At 35.7% G+C, this 22,322-nt stretch overlaps 1 protein-coding gene across 2 annotated transcripts in view; it reads left to right on the forward strand.

Moving 5' to 3' along the window:
* Positions 1 to 22,322, forward strand: part of PDE4D (phosphodiesterase 4D, cAMP-specific) — a 1,579,839-nt gene that overhangs the window by 532,993 nt on the left and 1,024,524 nt on the right. For both annotated transcript variants that reach the window (XM_011942896.1, XM_011942894.1), the window contains one exon: positions 14,086 to 14,315. In XM_011942896.1, the coding sequence (XP_011798286.1) occupies positions 14,086 to 14,315 (230 nt within the window). The remainder of the gene's footprint in view (positions 1 to 14,085; positions 14,316 to 22,322) is intronic.

Here is a 22,322-nt window from a genome sequence, read left to right on the forward strand (position 1 = left end):
TTTGGTTGTTGCTGTCTTTTCTGATTTGTTGACATTTTGTAGTGGTATGCTTTGATTTCTTTTTGTCTTTTCTGGATCTAGTAGAGTTTTTTTTGTTTTTTTTTTTCCTTTGTGATCGCTATGGGACTTTCAAAAAACATCTTATAGTACCTTATAATTATAATATTTTATTTTAAGCTGATGACAAGTTAATTTCAATCACATACAAAAACTCTACACTTTTACTTTCTCCCGTCATTTTGTGCTACTGATGTCACACTTTGCATCTTTTTGTATTGTGTATCCATTAACAAATTATGGTAACTATAGTTTGTTTGTTTATTTATTTATTTATTTAATTTATTTTGAGACGGGAGTCTTGCTCTCTCGCCCAGGTTGGAGTGCGATGGCGCGATCTCAGCTCATTATCCTGCCTCAGCCTCCCAAGTAGCTAGGGTTACAGGCGCCTGCCGCCACTCCCAGCTAATTTTTTGCGTTTTTAGTAGAGACGGGGTTTCATCGTGTTAGCCATGATGGTCTCGATCTCCTGACCTCGTTATCTGCCCGCCTCGGCCTTCCAAAGTGCTGGGATTACGGGGATGAGCCACCGCACCTGGCTTATTTTTAATTATTTTACCTTCTAACTTTTATTCTAAATTTAGAAATAATTTATACATCATCATTACCACATTCGAGTATACAGAATTCAATTATGTATTTACCTTTTCCAGTGAGTTTTATCCTTATATATGTATTTACGTTGTTATTTAGCAGCTTTTCATTTCAACTTGAAGAATCACTTTAGTATTTCTTATAAGGCAGATCTTATGGTAATGAACATCCTCAGTTTTGTTTGTCTGGGAATGTCTTTACCTCTCCATTTCTGAAGGCCAACTTTGCAGGGTACAGTAATCTTATTTGGCAGGTTTTTTTTTTAACATTTTGAATATATTATTCCATATTATTTATTTGTTATCCATAAAATGGATAGGTGGTTTGTTATCCATAAAATGGTAGGCTTGCATTGGTATCTGTGAATTTGAAGAAGCAAACAGTCTTTCATTCTTTACAGGCTCATTTTAACAACCTTCTCTTTTTGGGTCTCTAGGCTGATGGAATTCCCTCTACGATCACAAACAATTGTAGTTGGAGCTAGGTCATGTGTCTGCTACTGATTTTGTACTGGAGGCTAGTTAGCAAGCCTATTACCAGGGGCTTGAGCAGGCATAAATCTTGTCTAGTCCCTAGGCAAACTGCACTGTCTCCAAGACATTGTTGAGTAGGACTGTTTTATAACAAGGGTTCACTTCAGGCTTCACAGTTGTTTCCACCAATGGCACACCTGTTATTAGGTATGCAGATAGGTGTGGTTCCCTCTGGATTTCTGAAGGACTCCCCCTGACTCATTGAGTATGTCTATGGGTAGGGAGAACCGTCCCCAGATCAACATGAGAGATCCTGGAACAAAGTCACTGCTGCTTCAGGGTCCACATCTGAGAGGACTTTGCTCCAGGGAGTTGGATGGGCATACATCTCTGGCGACAAGATTGACCTTGAGCCAACTCTAAGTGGGAATGGAGCAAAGTTATAGGGCCATTCTCAGAATCTGCTGTGGAACGAAGTTTGGCAAGCCTGTCTCTGAGAACATGGATGGGAATGAGTCCTGACAGGTTGCTAAGTGAACAGGACTGCTCTCAGGCCACAGTTTCAGTTTTAGGATGTCATAGTTAGTAGACAGCTCTATGCAAAACTCTGCTCCTTTATATCTCTGCCCATTTATGTTATCAATGGCACATATTACAGCTTTTTATATTTTGTATTCATTAACATAGTTTTATACTTATAGTTTATAATTAAGTTCTATACCAGAGTTAAAAGTAATTTATGCACCACCATTGCAATATTATAAGATTTTTATTTATCTAAATGTTTACCTTTTCCTTTGTGTTGCTGTCTAGCATACTTTGTCTCAACTCAAAGGACTCCCTTTAGCAATTCTTGTAAGTCAGGTCTAGTGCTCACGAAGCACCTTAGCCATTGTTTATCTTTATTTCTCCTCCATTTTCAAAAGACAGTTTTGCCAGAAAGAGTATGCTTGGTTGACAGATTTTTTCTTTCAGTACTTTGAATATATTGTCCCACTCCCTTCTGTCCTATAATGTTTCTCTTGAGAAATCCGCTAATGTCATTGAAGGTCCCTTGTACATGATAAGCCATTTTTTCTTCCTGCTTTCAAGGTTCCCTTTTTGTCTTTGATGTTTGACAGTTTGATTATAATTTATGTTGGTATATTGGTTTTTCCAAGTCTGAGTTTTATGAGTGCCTTGAATTTGATTGTTCATTTCCTTCTTCAGATTTGGCAAGTATCTAGCCATTATTTTTTTCAAATAAGCTTTCTGTCCCTCTCTCTTTCTATCTCATTCTCAGATTTGCACTATGTGTATGTTGGAACATTTGATGGTATTCCATAGTTTCTTAGTCTTTCTTCACTTTCTTCATTCATTTCTTTTTCTCTTTATATCTCTGGCTTCATAATTTTAAGTAGCCTCTCTTTGAATTCATTTATTCTTTCTTCTGCTTGATCAGGTCATCTGTTGAAATGCTCTAGTGAACTTTTCAACTCAGTTACTGTATTCTTCATCTCCACGAATGTTTGTTTTCTTTTTAAAGTTTGTTGATATTCTCATTTTGTTCCTGCATCATTTTCCTAATTTCATTTAGTTTTCCATCTGTGTTCTCTTGTAGTACATTGAACTTGTTTAAGATGATTATTTTTAATTATTTGCCAAGTAACATAAATTCTTATTCTTTCTGGTTGGTACCTGGAGATGTATTTTGTTCCTTTGATTGTGTCATGTTTCCCTGTTTCTTCATGTGCCTAGTTATTTTTATCTGTGATTTGTGCATTTGAAAAAGCAGCTACCTCTTCAGTCCTTATAAATTGGCTTCATACAGGGGAAGACTTTTACCAATTAGCCTACATAGAGATTTTGGGGGCCTCTCCAGTTTTTTACCAAGGGATACATCTTCTTTGAATCTGTCTGTGTTCTTTCCCAGTTAGACAAATTTGCTTCTTTTTCTTCCAAGAGCTTTTAATATCTTTCTCCATCCAGTGTCTGTCTGTACCACTGCAGGTTCTGTGGCATTGCAATAAGCCACTGAGTTACCTTTTGCTCTCTGCAGACCCCAGGCATCCAAAGTATGTGGATTCCATTAGTGCTCTGAATCGGGAAAGACAGAAACCAGTCTCTCAGACAACACTCTGAAACACCAGAACATTGGACATACATTCCACTCTTCTCTTTCTCTCCTAAAGGAGAAGTCATAAGGTGGGATTTTTTTTTCCTGATGATATCAAGCTGTGCTGGCTTGGGGGAAGGGCTGTCATGGTTGATATGAAATGCCTTTTGTCATCTATTTCAATGAGATTGTTATTTTCTATAAGTTTGCCTCAGGCACTGCAACTTCTTAACTGATTTCTAGAATTTTCATAAAACTTTTTGGATCATATATTATTGCTACATTGGCGTCTCTGGTAGAGAATTAGATCTCTTGCTGATGAAACTCTATAGACTGCTTTTACAGTATTTAATATTGCTCTTATTTCATCTTACATGTACATAGTCACTTTCCTAACACATATAATTGTTCTCTCTACAATAGCTATTAGTGTTTCCTGTAACACATATTGACATATACTGAGTTCTTATATAAGAAAATATTTAATGGGATTTTGTATTTTTCCACTAAACTTTCTGTTGATTATTTGAAAGTACCACACTTTTTGCTGTTATTATGGCTTCATGGTAAAATTTTTTTTTGTATAGGGCAAGACCATCCCCATGTTATATTTTATAACATGGCCTAATTCCTCCAAAAAGTAAAATAAAAAAAACTAAAAAAGAGATGATTTTCTTGCAATAACATTAAACTTAGAAAATTATTGCAAGGAACATCAGTCTTGATTATATAAGTCTTGGAAAAATCATATAGATTTCTTCACGTAAGTTCTACTTATTTCTTTTTGAGCTTATTTTTAAACATTTTGGTTTTGTTTGTTTTTATAAATGAGATGTTGGTGTGATAGTTTTAACAACTGGTCTTTGATTTTATAAATAAAAGCCTTTTGCATATTTTAGTTTAAAACTGGACAAATTTACCTATTCTTACTTTCAATTATTTTTCAGTTGATTTTTTTGGGTTTCCTACATTTAACTAAGTTGTAATCAAATAAAGATAAAGTTGCCTTCACTTTTCTCACAGTTTTATGCCTCCTATTTCTATTCCTCACATTGGGTTACTGAATTTGTTAGAGGTTTTTGAAAAATGGGGGCAATGTTATGTGTGAGCTAAAACTATGAACGTTGATATCAACTAAACCTGGTCTCAAAACTCTGAAGGATCCTCAGTTCAGTTAGAACTTAAAGGTCTTAAAAGACGAGGTGGCTAGAGAGAGGTTTGCACACACATTGCCATGAGTCCTCAGACCACATAAGACACTCTTTTTTGTCTGGAGCAAGGCTGGAGCCATGCCTAGATGGCCTGTGGAAAGCTCCCATGGAACCAGCCTGCTGTTCTCATTCCAGGCAAACTAACCTCTGTATGGTTGATAGTGTCACTATGGACAAACTAACCTGTTTAAGCTTCATTTTCCAAATCTGTATCATGGGAATAGTAACAGTTTTTTTGTACAGCTTTTATAAGAATCAGTTAGCTACCTATACAATATATGTAATACAATAAATATTACTAATTTTCCACGATTATCCTGATCTTAAGCATAAACCTATGCTTCACCAGTAGCTATAATGTTAAATATAAATTTAATATAAACATTCTTTTGATTCATAGTTTGTTTATCAAGGAAATATTTTGTAGTTATCTGAATATCAAAGCCAAAAGCAAAGCAACATTTCTGACTCTCTGCATGCGGAGAGGGAACTTAGCTTTACTTTGTCTCCTCTTTCCTCCCCACAGCCCAATATTTGTTAGTTTATTCTAGATTTACACACCCAGTTTATCACTGTAAATGTATCATCACTTAAATGATGATTTTAGATTTTGCTTTCATGTTTATACACATAGTTTTGATTGGTATTGGTATTTAAGTAAAACTTGAGAATGAAGACAATAGATTCTTTGTATTTCTTTTAAGGTTGTGATTTGACCACTGATTCTTCAAGTGAGAAACTTTTCAAAACACTTGAAAGAGTAAACTGACTGAGTTTTAACCTATACTTACTGTAAGACAGAATTTTTAGCTGCTAAAAAATCAATGTTAGTTTCTTTTCTACACTTGGGATTCTATTACTGTATGTAACTGTGAAGGAAATAATTGACAGAACTCATGTTTCTCCTTAATTTTTTTCCTTCCTCTACTAACAAAATAGAATTGAGTTTATTTTTTAAAGTCACCCAGGAAATGTACAATGCTATTTACAAAAGGTTAATTGAATCCTAGAGTTGCAGATTGAGTTTCTTGTTGATGAGAATGTACAGTAGAATATTACTGAATGAGAGATTTTTCTATTCCTTTTTGGAAACTTTTTGGAAGTTTTGATGACTGAGTTATAGGGAATGGCTTTAGAAAGACTTCAGTGATTTCTGTCTCTTCTAATCAGTATGAAATCACAGCCTATATTTGGATTATGCTCTGTGAATGTTTGAAACCTATCTGTTATCTTTGTGTTAACCCGAGGTAGAAATTCTCATTTTTATACAATTAATTTTGCAGAGTATCTTTTCTATATCAGTATACAGATATCCATTTGAAAATTGATTGTGTTAAGTCGATACAGTGCCCTTTTCTGTATTAAAAGACATTAGGATGTTTATTGCCTTGACTTGTGAGTTTCCTGTAAGGTTATTTGGGCAATAATAGCATTCAGTTTTAAGATACAACATATATAAAAAGTAATGAGACAAGAGGAAAAACATTTTGCATAAGGCTTAGAGAATCTTAAGGCTTATTTTCCATTATTGCTTTAGTGCATTATTAACAATTTCATGGAGACATGATTGACTAATATATGAAGGAAATGTCTACTATTGGCATATAATATGTTAAAATTGTAAATATGATTTTTAATCAACTGTGATAATAGTCTATTAAATTGTATCCTAGTCCTTGAAGAGTCACTAACATTATCTTGTTTATACTACAAACTTAGATACAGGGAAATTTTACTTTTACAGAACTTAATGTTGCACCAAACTAATTGGACAGGAAAAAAAGGAACATGACATTGGAAGTGATAAAACAAAACCCATCCTCTGCCTACGACTGTCTTCTTCTTGGACCTATCTGACTATTTAACATGCTAACCTTTACAATGCTCTGCATAGTGTAGGCCCTCTGAAAGCACTTGAGTGCCTGAAATCTTTCATTCTTATTTAAAACAAAATAGGTGAAAATACTTAATCATGATGTCTATATATTTGAAAGAGTATTTGAACATGGGGAGAGACCCAACCAGTTTGAGTGGCTGAAGTTTTGGAATTTTTATAGAAATTCCCTATTATGTGTTTCAACTTCATGTCTGACTTAAAATTATAGTTACAATACAACATTACTAGTAACACCAATGTTTAATACCATTTCCTTTTTCCCAATTTCTTGCAGTTGAAGACATGGAGATGAGTATGTCTATATGCTTCACTCTTTCCTCAGCAAGGTTTATTTAGCATATGTTTTGTTCCAGGCACTGGCTAAGTGCTAGGGGTACAAAAGTTGTTTTGGCTCCCTTCCTTCCAGATGTGTCCATGTGTCCAGGCTAACAGAGTGAATAGTCACGTAGGCAAATCACTCTCCTACATTTGTCAGGCTGAAGGCTGACTTGGTGTCATAAATAAAAAGGCAGAAGATATTTGTATTCATTGTCTTGGATGATATTTGCAACCTGAGTGGGCAGATTGAAAAGAAAAATGAGGTCGGGCTCAGTGGCTCACACCTGTAATCCCATCACTTTGGGAGGCCGAGGTGGGTGGATCACCTGAGGTCAGAAGTCTGAGACCAGCCTGGCCAACATGATTAAACCCTATCTCTACTGCAAATACAAAAAAATTAGCTGGGCGCGGTGGCGGGTGCCTATAATCCCAGCTACTTGGGAGGCTGAGGCAGGAGAATCGCTTGAACCTGGAAGGCAGGGTTGCAGTGAGCTGAGATCTTGCCATTGCACTCCAGCCTGGGCAACAAGAGTAAAACTCCATTAAAAAAAAAAAAAAAAAAAAAAAAAAAAAAAAAAAAAAAAAAAAAAGAAGGAAAGAAAGAAAAGAAAAGATAAATGTTGAAGGATAGCAGCTTGGACAATGCCTAGGTTTTAAAGACAGCTAATTGAGGAGCCAGCAATGAGACTAAATGAAAATGACCGGAGAAGTAGATAGACAGAAAGCAAAAATAAATATCCAATTTATGGGGTAATCTACATCCTTTTTTTTTTTTTTTTTTTTGTCTGCAGCAGTCCAGATGTTCTCTTTTTGTCGATATCACAACTGGCTGGCACTTTCTTTCAACTTGCAAAAGTGTTATGTACTCCAGTAAACCCTAAGTTCTCTGTTACAGCTTTGATCATATACTGTTGATTATCTGTCTATTGTATTTTATCTCAAATGAATTGTAAGTGCCTAAGCAAAAGGAGGTGCCTAATTCATCTCTGCATTTTCAGTACCTGACACAAACATGAAAGGTAGTAGGTGTTCAATAAATGATTAATTGAGAAATTAATAGGAATGGAAACACAACTAAGATAGGTTGAACTCCCTTAAAGATATATGTATAAAATATAGCACTACCTGTAACAAGGAAACACTAAATGTTTGTGGATTACCCCAACAGAAGATTATCTGTGGCTCATATATTCCAAATTGGCAAATGTCCCTTTTGTAAATAGTGATTAAGAAACCATGGCTTCTTCTATCTTGTGGCTCTACCATCTTCAACACATGGTGAGGGCCTACAGAGGGGAAGAGAAATAGGGGGTTGTACTCACAGAGGTTTTATGTGGCAGGCCTGAAAGTGGCACATACACAGACACATACACATTTCCTTAACTTATAATCAATGAGCATGTAATGTAACACTCACTGACATCTCTATAGCTACCTGTAAGGGAGTCTGGAGATGTGGTCTCACTGCATGCCCAGAAAGAAACAGTCTTTCCTGCAATGCCCATATATGTACATATATATATGTATATACATGTTTACATATGTATGTATATGTATATATATGTGATACATATAGCGTGTGTATATTTATACACGCACACATTTTAAGGGGATTTTCTTATAGAAATTTTATTTCTCCCCTCTATATATATATGAAATAAATGCCAGAGACCGTGAGATTATTAAGAACCACAGAAATTTATTTAACCCTAGTGATGTGCATGCCCATGTTTTAAAGACCATTAAGTAGTTTGCTATCTACTTTTGAAAGAAAAAAATTAAACAAAGAAATTAATTAAATACCTTGGATAGAAACTGAAACAAACAAAAAGGAAAATAATAATAATAAATTTAACATTCATCCATTGTAAGCGTCAATTATTACGGAATTACTTACTTTAGGCATGTATTTCAGAAAGATATTTGTCCTAACAGTAAAAAGCATAACATTAAAGTTATTTGGCTGTCAATTATTCCATATAAGTTGGCTAATTATTGAATATAATTTTATTTTACTGCAAGGTAGCAGGTTCATATTAAATTTATTTCAATATGTTAGCATTTCTTTTATTTTGATACTGCATATCTTGAAGCTGAATATGAGATATTTCTAAGTCCCATCAATAGCAAGATGAATGTTGTATCATTTTATTATTATGACTTTTATTAGACTTTTAAAATTGAAAAACAAGACATTTTTATTATAGGGAATATAGAAGGTAATAATTAATAAAGATACTAAAACAGAATTATTACCAATACTGCTCAGGAGAACCATTTTAGAGAATTAGGATACATCTTTAAAGAATTGTTTTATGAATATAATATGACTTTTTTGTTTTGTTTTGATATTATTGTTTTATAAAAATGAAATCACTCTATAATCTGTTCTTCTGACTCAACATTGAATCATTGCATGATTATGTATTCTTCTACATTATTTTAACAGCCTCATAGTATTTCATCATATGATGTATCAACATTTACTAAGTCAATCCTTCACTGCAGCAATTAGATTACATCCAGTTATTTGTTATTATAAATGAGCTGCAGTGAACATCTTTGTGCCTGGATATTTGCCAAACAATTTTATTAAACTATGTCTAAAATGTCAAAACCATTAGTTCTCAAACTTTAATATGCACTAGAATGATACTGGTGACTTATTCAGACGCATAAGCCCTACTCATAGAGATTGTGTTTGGGAAGATCTGGAATAAGACCCAGGAGTCTGAATTTTAGCAGGCACCATCTATGATTCTAATGCAAAGGGTTTGAATGTCACATTTTGAGAAATAATGACTTGGAGACATTAGGAATACTATCTTTTTCCATCATCTCCTTGCCATAACGCCATTTTCTAACAATAACATAAAATACTTATTGCTCTGGCAATTAGTTTTACATCTCTCTCCAAAAAAGGACATTTAACCTCTTGCCTTGTACTTGATAAGGTTGTTCTTTTTATTTCTGAATCATAACTGATACACATTGATCTAGAGTGTGAAAAAGCCTCTTATACTGTTTTGGAATGGAAAATGTTAGGATATAGCCCTCTAGTGCTTTATCATTTTTGTTATAAAGATAAAAGTATTTATAGAAAGTGGGTTTAAACTAACAGAGTGTAAGCATGGGTATTAACGTCATTTTTAGTAGAGATAATTATCTCAGAAAAGTTACCTCTCGAGGCAGTTTTATCTAAAAGAGAATGTCACAAACATTAAGTCATTCAACAGATAACCTCAGTTATATAAAGCATTTTTGCAATTGCAATGCTAACACCCAGAGTAGGCAGCTAAATGCTTATAAAAAGATGTTAACTTTGGCCAGCTATATTTAGTGCTACTGAAGCTTTGCTAGACTTATCCTTTGTTCTTCTTTTCTATGTTCATCCAGAAGAATAGTATTTAAACATGTGTTAGTCAGGGTTCTCTAGAGGGACAGAACTAATAGGATGGATGTATATGTGAAAGGGAGTTTATTAAGGAGTATTGACTCACATAATCACAAGGTGAAATCCCACAATAGGTGGTCTGTAAGCTGAGGATCCAGGAAGCCCGTTCAAGTCCCAAAACCTCAAAAGTGAGTAAAGTGGCAGTGCAAGGATCCAAAAACCCAGCACTCTATAGAAGCATGTTACAACATTTGATGACTCTATAATTCTCATCACACTCAAAAGTAGGGAAGCTGGTTTCAGTCTGTGGCCCAAGGCCTGAGAGCCCCTGGCAAACTACTTGTGTAGGTCCAAGAGTCCAACTGTTTGAAAACAGGAGTCTGATGATCAAGAGCAGGAAACATCCAGCACAGAAGAAAGATGGAGGCCAGAAGTCTCAGGCATTCCAGTCCTTCCATGTTTTTCTGCCTGCTTTTAACCCAACTGTGCTTGCAACTGATTAGATGGTGCCTACCCACATGGAGGGTGGGTCTGCCTCTCCCTGTACACTGACTGAAATGGTCATCTCCTTTGGTAACTCCCTCACAGACACACCCAGGAACAATACTTTGTATCCTTCAATCCAATCAAGTTGACATTCAGTATTAACCATCACAATACATAAGTCATTAACTTAATCAAGACTTGTTTCCAATCCAGGAATGAAGTTCTGTTCTTAGAGGAACTTCCTAAGTAAATAAGTACACAGAGGCTCACTTTCCCAATCTGAAAGCTAAGACTGTTCCAAGTGCATATGCTTTCTGTTTTTTTCTATATTTGTTATCTCACAGAAACATTGATTTGCCATTGGTTGTTGCAAAATCAGCATTTTATAGCTGGAAGTGGTGTTAAGGTTTATTTTGTATAATCTCTTGATTTTATCCCTATGGAGACTAAAGACCAGCAAGGTTAAGACCAGCGGATCTGGAATGAGTTATTTTTATATAGCAATAGCAATATACAAATAGCAACTTGTACATTGTGTTGTTGCCAGAAAATGGCATTATTGCAAGAAGATGACGGAAAATATAGTATTTCTAATGTCTCCAAGCCATTATTTTTCAAAATGTGATGTTCAAACCCTCCGCATTGGGATCGTAGGTGGTGCGTGCTAAAATTCAGACTCCCAGGTCCTATTCCAGATCTGCTGGTCTTAACCTTGCTTGTCTTTAGTCTCTGCAGACAAAAAATAAGACATTATACAAAATAAACCTTAAGAACCCTTCCAGTTATGAAATGCTCTGATTTTTTAACAACCAATGGCACCTCTTAAGACCACCTGAGTAATTACTGGCAGAACAGGGGATAAAATTTCTATCCTCTCATTTAATGACAGATTGTCATTCATTTCTAATGTTTATGTAGGGCTGCTGTCATCTCAGTTCTGTTTAATTTTTCAAATGAAAATATGAAGCTTATTGAGTTATGATCAATTACTGTGTGTTCTGTTCTTTTCTAGTAATACTCACTCTGCCAGTGACTATACTTGTTAAGGTAGTGCAGCATGGTGGCTTTTAGCTCCAGTTTTAACTAGAAGAGATTTGGGTTTGGATCCTGACATGTAGGGTGATCAATCATCCTGGTTTCCTTGGGACTCTGGGGTTTCCCTGGACATAGGACTTTGAGTGCTGAAATCAAAAGATCCCAGGTGAAGTAAGATGATTAATCACCTCACTAGCCATGTGGCTGTGTGGCCAATGCATGATATTTGATAGGTCTCTGGGGTTTTTAATGGGTAAAATGGGAAAAGTAACAAGAACTAACTTATAGGATTTTAGTAAAAATTAAATGAGACAGTATATGTAAAACACAGCACTACTTAATAAGAACTCAGTAAATATTAGTCATTATTATTGATGTTTTATAAAACATCTCAGAATTTAGGATCTGAAATAAATGAACTTCCTTTTTAGCTTTGACCTCTTCTTTTTTAAACCTTCTCAGTACCCTTCTATTGTCTTGTTTGTCTATACAACTGGACAATACAACCCAAGATTGGATAGAGTCCACCATCTCACATCCTTTCACCTTTTTCAAGATATAAATCAGGAAGACAAACATTTTCTATTTGGGAACCAATATGAAGAATGAGCATCAAAAACAGCATAGTGCTATGGAGAAAGGGGAAATTAGCCTGGATTATAATAATAGCTGCCATTTTGTTGAGCGCAAACTCTTTGCCAGACATTGGTGCTTCAAATACTTTACATATTTGGTCCACACAGTGACTCTGAGAGGTAAATATTATTATCTCTCTTTTCAGATGGAGAAACAACCTCAATGAGCCTAAGTTACTTGCCCAAAGATAGCTGTATACTAAGGATTGTAATAAACAAGGTCTGAATGTTCCAAGCTTGATGAATTTCTAACTTTCAGCCAATGGGTTAATTTTGGGAAATATAAACTTCCCTCCCTGGGCTAGTTTCTTCACCTGTAAAACTCAGAAGGGAAGGAAATTGCCATGTATGAGTGCTAATCACAATGCAGGTATTGAATTATGCACATCATATGCATGGTCTCATTTAATTCTTGTATGTAAATATTATTCCTATTTTTATAATAAAGAAACAGAAGCCTTAGCAGCACTCTAGCAATACAAATAGTAAAGTGGCAGTGCAAAGATTCAAAAACCCAGCACTCTATAGAAGCATGTTATAACATTTGGTGGTTCTATAATTCTCAATATATGGACATAATAAATATTGCTAGAGTAGACTTTCCAGCCATTTAGAAATAATTATTGCTCATGTGATAGTATATTTTTCTCAACTAGAATCAAAATATTATATTTTGACCTGGGTTTACCTTTGCATGTGGATAACATGGATCAAATTTGCAAAGTTCTGCTGAGTTGTGACTTAAATACAGATCTACTGCATCCTCAAGTTTCTTGTAAAGCCTTTTTTTTCTTACTACCCTCTCAGTCTTATAATAATTGTCAAGAGTATATCTGAGTAAGATGTGACATATGAAAACATATGTTTCAAATATGGCCTTAAATATGCAGGAAAAAACAGGACTTTTTTTCTTCCTCTCTCTTTATGGGCATGCATGTAAGAAAAATATATATAAATATAGTCATGTGCTGTATAACATTCTAGTCAACTATGGGCCACACATACCATGGTGACCATAAGATTATAATACTGTATTGTTTTTTTTTTTTTTTTTGAGACGGAGTCTCGCTCTGTCGCCCAGGCTGGAGTGCAGTGGCTGGATCTCAGCTCACTGCAAGCTCCGCCTCCCGGGTTTACGCCATTCTCCTGCCTCAGCCTCCCGAGTAGCTGGGACTACAGACGCCCGCCACCTCGCCCGGCTAGCTTTTTGTATTTTTTAGTAGAGACGGGGTTTCACCGTGTTAGCCAGGATGGTCTCGATCTCCTGACCTCGTGATCCGCCCGTCTCGGCCTCCCAAAGTGCTAATACTGTATTTTTACTGTATCTTTCGTATGTTTAGATATGCTTAAATACACAAATATTTCCCATTGTGTTATAATTGCCTACAGTATTTAGCACAGTTACAATGTACCATCTATGTTTGTGTAAATACACTGTGATGTTCACAAAACAAGGCAATTTCCTAATGATGCATTTCTCAGAATGGATCATTATCAAGTGATGCATAACTGTATATATATGACACATGTGTATGTCAAGATATGTATTTAATGATGTTTGCAATTCATTTCATAGGAGTTATAAAAACATTTTGATTTATCCTTGATTTTATAGAATCCACGCACAAAGCTAATAAATTCTAAGATTACTGAAGATGTTAATTAACTGTTTTAACCAAGCCACACCTGGTAAACAAATTTGCTGTGTTAAATATAAATTTAGATTTTAGTTAATCAAATACCATTCACTTAATGTCACTGTTTTCTAGATAGCATTTTTCATGTATAAATTTTACTTAATTTCTTTCCCAGGAAAGTATTAAGCATTACATAATGATAAACACTGTGACTTTTGTTGATTATATGTACTTTCTTGAACTATTTCTTCAGGCCTCTGAGGAAACACTACATTCTAGTAATGAAGAGGAAGACCCTTTCCACGGAATGGAACCCTATCTTGTCCGGAGACTTTCATGTCGCAATATTCAGCTTCCCCCTCTCGCCTTCAGACAGTTGGAACAAGCTGACTTGAAAAGTGAATCAGAGAACATTCAACGACCAACTAGCCTCCCCCTGAAGATTCTGCCTCTGATTGCTATCACTTCTGCAGACTCCAGTGGGTGAGTGCCCTCAGATGTCACTTCCCCATTTTATATTTTAGATGTGATTGTTATCTGTGGTCTTTTGAGTTTCTGTGGCTCATTGCTTGATTTGAGTGGGAGAACAATGGGGTTTCTAGAGTAAAAAAAAGGGGGGGATGAATTTCTCAGGTGACATATCTATATCTGCAGGAGAAGACATTTTAGTGAAATTGTTTTACAAAGAAGAGCTGAAAATGTATTGGTGAATGCTAATAAACATTTGCAAAAGGGCAGTTGTACTTGGAAAATTAATATTGGCCATATGTGACTTGATAGAAAAAATTTTAACAAATGAGAACTAATAGACAAATTACCGTGTAGTGATACATGTCTAGAAACAATAGGAAACGTTCATTGATGCAAAATGAATTTGGCATCAAGAATAGATTGTACTGTAATTAGAATCAAAAGAAATATGCAGTGGTATTCATGGGTCTAAAAATTTTGCCTTTGACATTTTGCAGTATTGCTTACCAGAATGCCATTTCAGCTCCCAGTATAAGGTAAATTTATTTAGTGTTAGTACTTATAGAGGAGTCAGCCACAGCCACATCTCCATCGTGTAACATTTTTATTTCCTACTTTGCAGGGTATGGTTTTTGTTTTTATTCTTTTTTGTATTGTTTATCAATGCGGCTTTATACTTTAAAGCAATGTCACTAGGTTAAAAATTGTGAAAGAAAGTAAGGATATTGGGCACATCCATTATTTGTTCTTGTGACCACCTGCATTTTTAAGAAGCCTGGATAGAAAGGAAAGAGGATGAAGCCAGTCGGCCATACATATATAGACTCTTGAACATTTGCTAAAACTACAAGAACAAAACAATTACTATGCTACAAATGTGATGCTCCCACATTGTCTGCCAAGTTAAAGGCATCTCTGGGGAAAATGCCTTTTTGGATCTTGTTAAAGTTAGGAAGGTTATGCTCAGAGGAAATTTGACTAGTAACTCAACTCAAAGATACTGAATTTAGCTGTTTTACTTGTTATTGACCAGTCTAAGGGACCTGTGTTAGGAAAAGGTATGAGGAAAATACTACTAGATAAATAATAAGACAACAAATATTCACTCTGAAGCAATGAAAAGAGAAAATATATTTTGTTTCTGTTGTAATTGAGCTATGTGTTTAAAGAAGAATGCATACACATTGATCAAACTCATACTAAAGCAGATGGGAATTTTATAACAGCTTAACCAGAACATTTTTTTAAAAATGCTGTTCCCCTGAAACTATTTCTCCTTTCTTTGGAATTAACATTGCTGCTGTTCTATCTGTGTAGAAAATTCACAGATATCAGGTGTATCCAGGGTTCCCAAGACCACCCTTGGGTTCAACGATTTGCTAGGAGAGCTCTCATTATTCAGGAAATAGTCATATTCATGGCTCTGATGTGTCACAGCAAAAGGATTCAATGCAGAATAAGCAAAGGGGAAGGTAGATGGGACAAAATCTGGAGGAAACCAAACGTAAGCCTCCAAGAATCCGCAAGTGAAGTAAGACAAGATACACTTAATTCCTCTGGTAATGAGTTGAGACAATACATGTGAAATGTGTTCACCAGGGATGCCTTTACCAGGGAAGCCTATTAAAGACTCAGTACCTAGAGTTTTTACTGGAGGCCAGTCACTTAGGTACCCTCTGCCTAGGATATACAAAGTTTCAGATTTCCAGAAGGAAAGTGGATATTCAGCATAAACCACATTATTTGCACAGACAATTTAGGCAAATTGAGCCACTCTTACCATTTAGAGAATGGTGGATCACTCCTGAAATTAAAGTCCGCTAAAGACCCGTGTTTCAAACAGACCTTTCTATATTTAATTGACATAGTCCTGATTAACTGTTTACTACACAGCAAGTTATCTTAGAATAGTTATCTTACTTTCTTCACACTTGTGGAAGATGAGATTATAATTAAAATTAAAATGTACTAATTTAAAGCCCTGATGTATTCAGTTAGCTTTGGTATCTCAAAAATTTTGGTTGCAAACCATGATTTCTCATTTTGAGTTGGTGTTAAGTGCCCTTAAAATAAAATGATGCAATATACCTAATATATCTCTATGTAGTTGAACATTGTGTGTAATCTAAAATCTTGAGCTGGGTGCAGTGGCTCATGCCCATAACCCCAGCACTTTGGGAGGCTGAGGCAGGGATTAATTGAGCTCAGGAGTTTGAGACAAGCCTGGGCAACATGGCAAGACCCCACCTCTATCAAAAATACAAAAAAAAAAACAACAGCTGGGTGTGATGGCTTGTGCTTGTGGTCCCAACTACTCAGGAGGCTGACGCAGGAGGATAGCTTCAGCCTGGGAAGGCAGAGGTTGCAGTGAGTCAAGATCCTGCTACTGCACCCCAGCCTGGGTGGCAGAGAGAATGTACTGCTCAAAACAGTCTCCAAGTGCCAAGGAACTTCAGGGTTCAGAATTATCTATATCACAGCATTTCTGTTGATTCAAATTTATTTCCACCTTCATTAAAAGTCAAGTACAATTGACCTTTGAACAATACAGGTTTGAACTGCACAGGTTCCCTTATATGAGGATTCTTTTCAACCAAACACAAATGGAAAATATAGTATTCTTGGGATGTGAAACTCATGTATACAGATGGACTGACTTTTCATATATGTGGGTTCCAGAGGGCCAATTGCAGGACTTGAGTATGCATGAATTTTGGTACATGTGATAGTCCTGAAACCAATCCCCTACATATACCAAGGAATGACTATATAAGCAATATCATGCTTACTATTTACAAATTTATCCAATATTATGAAGAAAATAATTTTTGTTTTTGAAAGATGGAACAAGGGTTTCTTTTCAAAAGAAACAATAGACAATAATGGCCAATCAACAAGAACCAAATTAAGTACGTATTAAAGGTATTGTTATTACATTTGGAAGCCAGAACAATTTGTGAATTGAATATTGAGGAAAGAAAATTCAGGAGTATAATTTTCCTGGAATGTCAAAGCTTTGAAGGAGAAATAGAAGGTAAAGTTTGGGCTTATATTCTCTAGCCATTTCAGTAAACTAGGAGCCCAATTCCTTCACAGCTGTCAGAAAGAACTAACGGGAAATTTACCCCATTTTAACTGAGTTGTCTCCAGCCCAGTTCCCCATTATTAAAGGTTAGTATGCCTTTAAGTCCCATTGTCAACCTATGCTGAGACAAGACCTTAGCAATTGCAAATCTTTGATGATAAAGGTACTTTTCATGCCCTCCAGATTCATTTTCCTTTCTTTCTTAACATCATAGCCTTTTGGTCTTTCTTCTGGCATATCAGTATGCCAGATACTTGCTTTGTCAAGTGTCAGGCAGTGGGTCTAGAGACTTGTTCCACCCCTTTAGAAAGCCACAGTATGGCCCTGAGAATCATTAGTTTCTGAAATAAAACTTTGGCCTGCAAAAATAAGTGTTGTAGATGACAGCTATTAGCTTCTTCATGAAGTACTTGGGTCAAGAGACTGAGTTCAAAAGAACTTTTAGTTATTCACACTTCCATATTTCTACTTTGAGTTTTTTTCCCAAGCAATGCGAATGTGTTCAAATGTACAGTTTTTAACAATTCCTTTTGAGTGTGCCCAAACTGTTAGATTGTGTGTGTGTTGTGATTTAGCAAACGTTAGAAACCGTAAATGAACCCAAAACAGAATTATTAAGACCTGGGATGCCTATAACCCTGAATTCATCTGCCAGTTAACTTTCCACACAGGGTAGACTCATTCAGGCTTCACCGTTGTTTACTGACCTTCGTTGAAGTAAGAGAGACAGCTCTTAGTGACTTGAAATGTTATGAACATGGCATAGAAGTAATTTGGAATGTCAGTTTTTCATATTTTCTTCCTAAATAATTTTCTATCTATTACCTTTTATAAAATCTTTTTATTAAGGTATAATTTATATGCATTATACATCTTGAATTATTATGTATTTATACACTCACATAGTCACTATCCTATTTCTCAACTTATCACTAAAGGTTACTTTGCCTCCCCTTGGACCTCACATAAATGGAATTATACCGTATGTACTTGTTGTGTCTGTCTTCTATTAGTCGAAATGTTCTTTTTTTTAAAAAAAAAAAAAAAAGAAATGCATGTTTGTGTATATCTCAGCAGCTTGTTCTTTTTATTGCATAAATATACTATAATTTATTTATTTTTACTCTCTTACTAATGAACATTTAGGTTGTTTCTAGTTTGAGGGGATTATGAATGAAGCTGCTGTGTACACGTATACCAGTCTTTTTGTGAACGTATGCACTCATTTCTTTTGAGTATATTCCCAGGAGTAGCATTTCTGAGTCATAAGGAGGCAAATATTTATTTTCTAAAGTGTTGTACTCTTTTACCCTCCCACCAGCAATACGTACAAGGTACAGTTGTTCTATATTCTCACCAACACTTAGTATTTTCAGTCTTTTTCATTTTGGTCATTCTGGTGAATGTGTACTGGTATCTTACTGTGGTTTTAATTTACCATTTCCCTGATGAGTAGGAATATCGCTTACCTTTTGATGTGTTTATTGAACATTTGGATATCTTCTTTGTCTTATGCTCATTCAGACATTTGTTCAGTTTTTCTTTTATTTGTTGATTTCTGAGGGCTCTTTGTATATTCTAGACATGAGTCTTTTGTTAGACATGTGTATTATAAAGTGAATATTTTGTTCTAAACAGTGTCTTGAATGTTTACTTTCTGTTTACTTTGAATATGTTGGTAACCCTAGGCACCTATGAAATAATGAGGGAAGTGTGCAGCAGGGAGAAGAAACTGTAAGGCAAGAAGTGGGCCCAACTTAATAAGGGGAAAACAAGAATCACATTTAACCCACAGAGCAATTTCACTTGAAGACAAGGATAGCTGTTCCCTTGAATATTGGATGGTGGCAAATAAGACATCCAAGTACTAAGAGGGCAGGCAGAGAAGAGTTGAGAATGAGGCAACAGCATGCTTATGGTGGCTGATAGCCAGGTAGGGAGTGGACAAGAATGGGGGCTCTGGACATAGATGGTCTGAACTTGAGTCCTGCCTCCCACCTACTCGCCATACCACCTTGTGAAGGTACTTAACCACTCCAAGTTCCTAATTTTAAAAAAGCAAAAGTAGGAATAATGGGAGCACCTAGCTCATGGGTTTGTTCTAATGATATAATACCTATCCCTGTTTTTCACATATTGTAAATACCTAATATATAACATCAAAAACTACTACTCCTATACTGGGAAAATATTAGAACAAATACTGTTTGTTGTTGTTAATGTTTGTTTACTTATTGGAATTGGCTTCAGAGATCCTCTACAAATAACTCTTGGGGTAGAGATGAATGTTCTAGTAGATTTGGGAGTCAATCAGAAATTGGCTCCTGTTTCAGAAAGTTACAGTTATTATGGACTTGTGACATTTGTGTTCAGAAGTCTGTATCTGGCATCTTCCCGCAGACATGTCTTGCTTTCAAGTGCTGTTCAGTTATGTTTGGAATGAGAATGGTGGTCTCCCTACTTCTGCTTCACCTCTTCTACAACCTTGCTGACTTCTAAATAGTTTCCTGCTCAGAATCCTCAGAATTAGGATCTCCTTTCAGTCCTATCTTGGGCACTGGCTTACATTCCCCCATGTGGTCCATGTGCTCCTAGACAATCTAAGGAGAGTCTAGCTTGCCACACATGTGGAAATAATTCCCAGTGCACAGGTGGGAAGTTATGGGAACAAAGAAAGGGGTAGCAGTAAAACTCTCTACTTATGTGTCATTGCTGCATCTGCTATAATAAAATGAGAGCCAAGAAGCGACTTATCACCTTGTGACATGATGACACACCTCTGGATAGATGTATATTCAGGGATATGGGTGGGTGGAGAATGTTACAAACACTTTCTCATCCCTAGTATCCTATTACCTCTCTGCAGAAGTACACTGTGTACCTTCGTATCACTATGTCCTATAAAAAAAAAAGAAAATGAAAAGAATGTAAAAGAACACATGGTCACTTTTGGGGATAAATTTTACAACCCAACAGAGAGAGGAGAATTACTTTAGTCATACAAGGTTCATTTTACAAGGATCTTCCAGAACTATTTCCTTGATTTGTGTGCTATTCACAGAGGGACTGGTCCCAGATGCCAGTTAGACATTGGATTCTTTGACTAACCACTTTTCATCTTGTGTTCTTGAGTACAAACAGTACGTTAGAGTGAACATTAAAAAAAGATTATTTTCAGCAATTTGTTACTGAATCAAAATCCAAACAGAAAATAAAAAAAGAAAAACGGAAGTCTGGATCAGACACATCTGATCTTTCAAATTTGGTCTTTTAAACTTAAGAAGGTATTAATGGGCATTTCATATTTTAAATATTTTGGATATAAGGGTTTATAAAGTTAAAGATTGTATTTCACAGTCTACCATGAAGCCTGCACCTTCATATTGGATATGTGTTCAAGCTTCAAGAGATTTATCTAAGTTCTGATTGAATGTTATATGGAAGAGCTGTAACTCGCTAGGCAAAGTTTCCCAAAATTGAAAATAAAACACATAACTGATTGTGAAACATTCTCTAGAAATATAGTATTCTTGATCTAGATGAAATTTTAAAAGTAATCAATGCCGAAAATTGGGAAACAATACTTCCAATAATCTTGAAGATACACACTAAGCAGACAAAACTGGATTATTTTGGTTTTGATTGATTTAAATGCAATTTATTATTATTATTGTGGTGTTTATCTAAACTTCTCGGGATACTCACAAAATATCACAATCCGTGCATTTTAAAGCATTGTTCTGATTTAATTATACCTGTCTTTGCTTTACAATTTGTAAATTTGTGATTATTTTTGTTTTGTTTTGTTTTTGAAAAGGAGTCTTGCTCCATCACCCAGGCTGGAGTGCAGTGGCACAATCTCGTCTCACTGCAACCTCCACCACCCGGGCTCAAGTGATTCTCCTGCCTCAGCCTCCCAAGTAGCTGGGACTACAGGCATGTCCCACCACACGAGGCTATTTTTGTTGCATTTGTAGTAGAGACAGGGTTTCTCCATGTTGGCTAGGCTGGTCTCGAACTCCTGGCCTTATGTAATCTGCCCGCCTCAGCCTCCCAAAGTGCTGGGACTACAGGTGTGAGCCATCATGCCTGGCCCAAAATTTTGTGATTTTCAAGATTAAAATTAGAGTCTAAGAGTGATAAGGCACTTTAAAATATCTAGATAAAAATCATCGTATTTCCAGAATCAGGGCAATTCTTGAATCTAAAATAAGCAGTGAAAAAATGCTGACTTTTTTCTCACCTATCATAGAATCTCTGAAAGGTTTATGCTATATCTGCCATGCCTTCAGTTTACAAAACAATAAGATCATGATTAAACTCCAATGTCTTTTTCAGGCTATCACAGTACCTTCTCATTCTTGTAGTACTTTCTGGTGTCCTCATTAAGGATATGCTGAATGGACTGATACTATACCACAGTATTTTACTTTATATCTGTGTGTTAGTAAAGCAACATGTATCAGGGGAAGATTTACCTTTATAAATCAAAGGCTTCTATTTCACCAGGCTCCAACATTCTTAAAAACACTGAAGAGGGTGGCAACTTTTGTGTTCACCAACATCAGAGGAACTGGTTCCTATTTTCAAAATTTTCTTGTGCCAATGTGACTTGTTTTAGTAACAAAGATTGGCTGGGGAATCCCATATTTTTTAAAGAGAACCCAGGGAAGCATTTATTTTACCATGAAAAGTGCTAGGGAACAATACTATATTAAGCACAAGGCAGAACTCAACAAAGCCCTTTCCTTTGATTAGTTCCATCACTGAATAATAATGGTTCCATTCTACAGATAGTTTCTTTGCTACAAACACTGCTCTGCCTGACCATCCTTACATAATGCAGAATTGTGAATCACTGAAGTGTTTAAGGAGAGCTTATAATTCTTTAAAAGCATTTTCATTCTGTTTTACAGTATTTGTGTTTATGGAAA

The sequence above is a fragment of the Colobus angolensis genome, unplaced genomic scaffold, assembly GCF_000951035.1.
Source record: "Colobus angolensis palliatus isolate OR3802 unplaced genomic scaffold, Cang.pa_1.0 Scaffold212, whole genome shotgun sequence".
In the NCBI taxonomy this organism is placed as follows: domain Eukaryota; kingdom Metazoa; phylum Chordata; class Mammalia; order Primates; family Cercopithecidae; genus Colobus; species Colobus angolensis.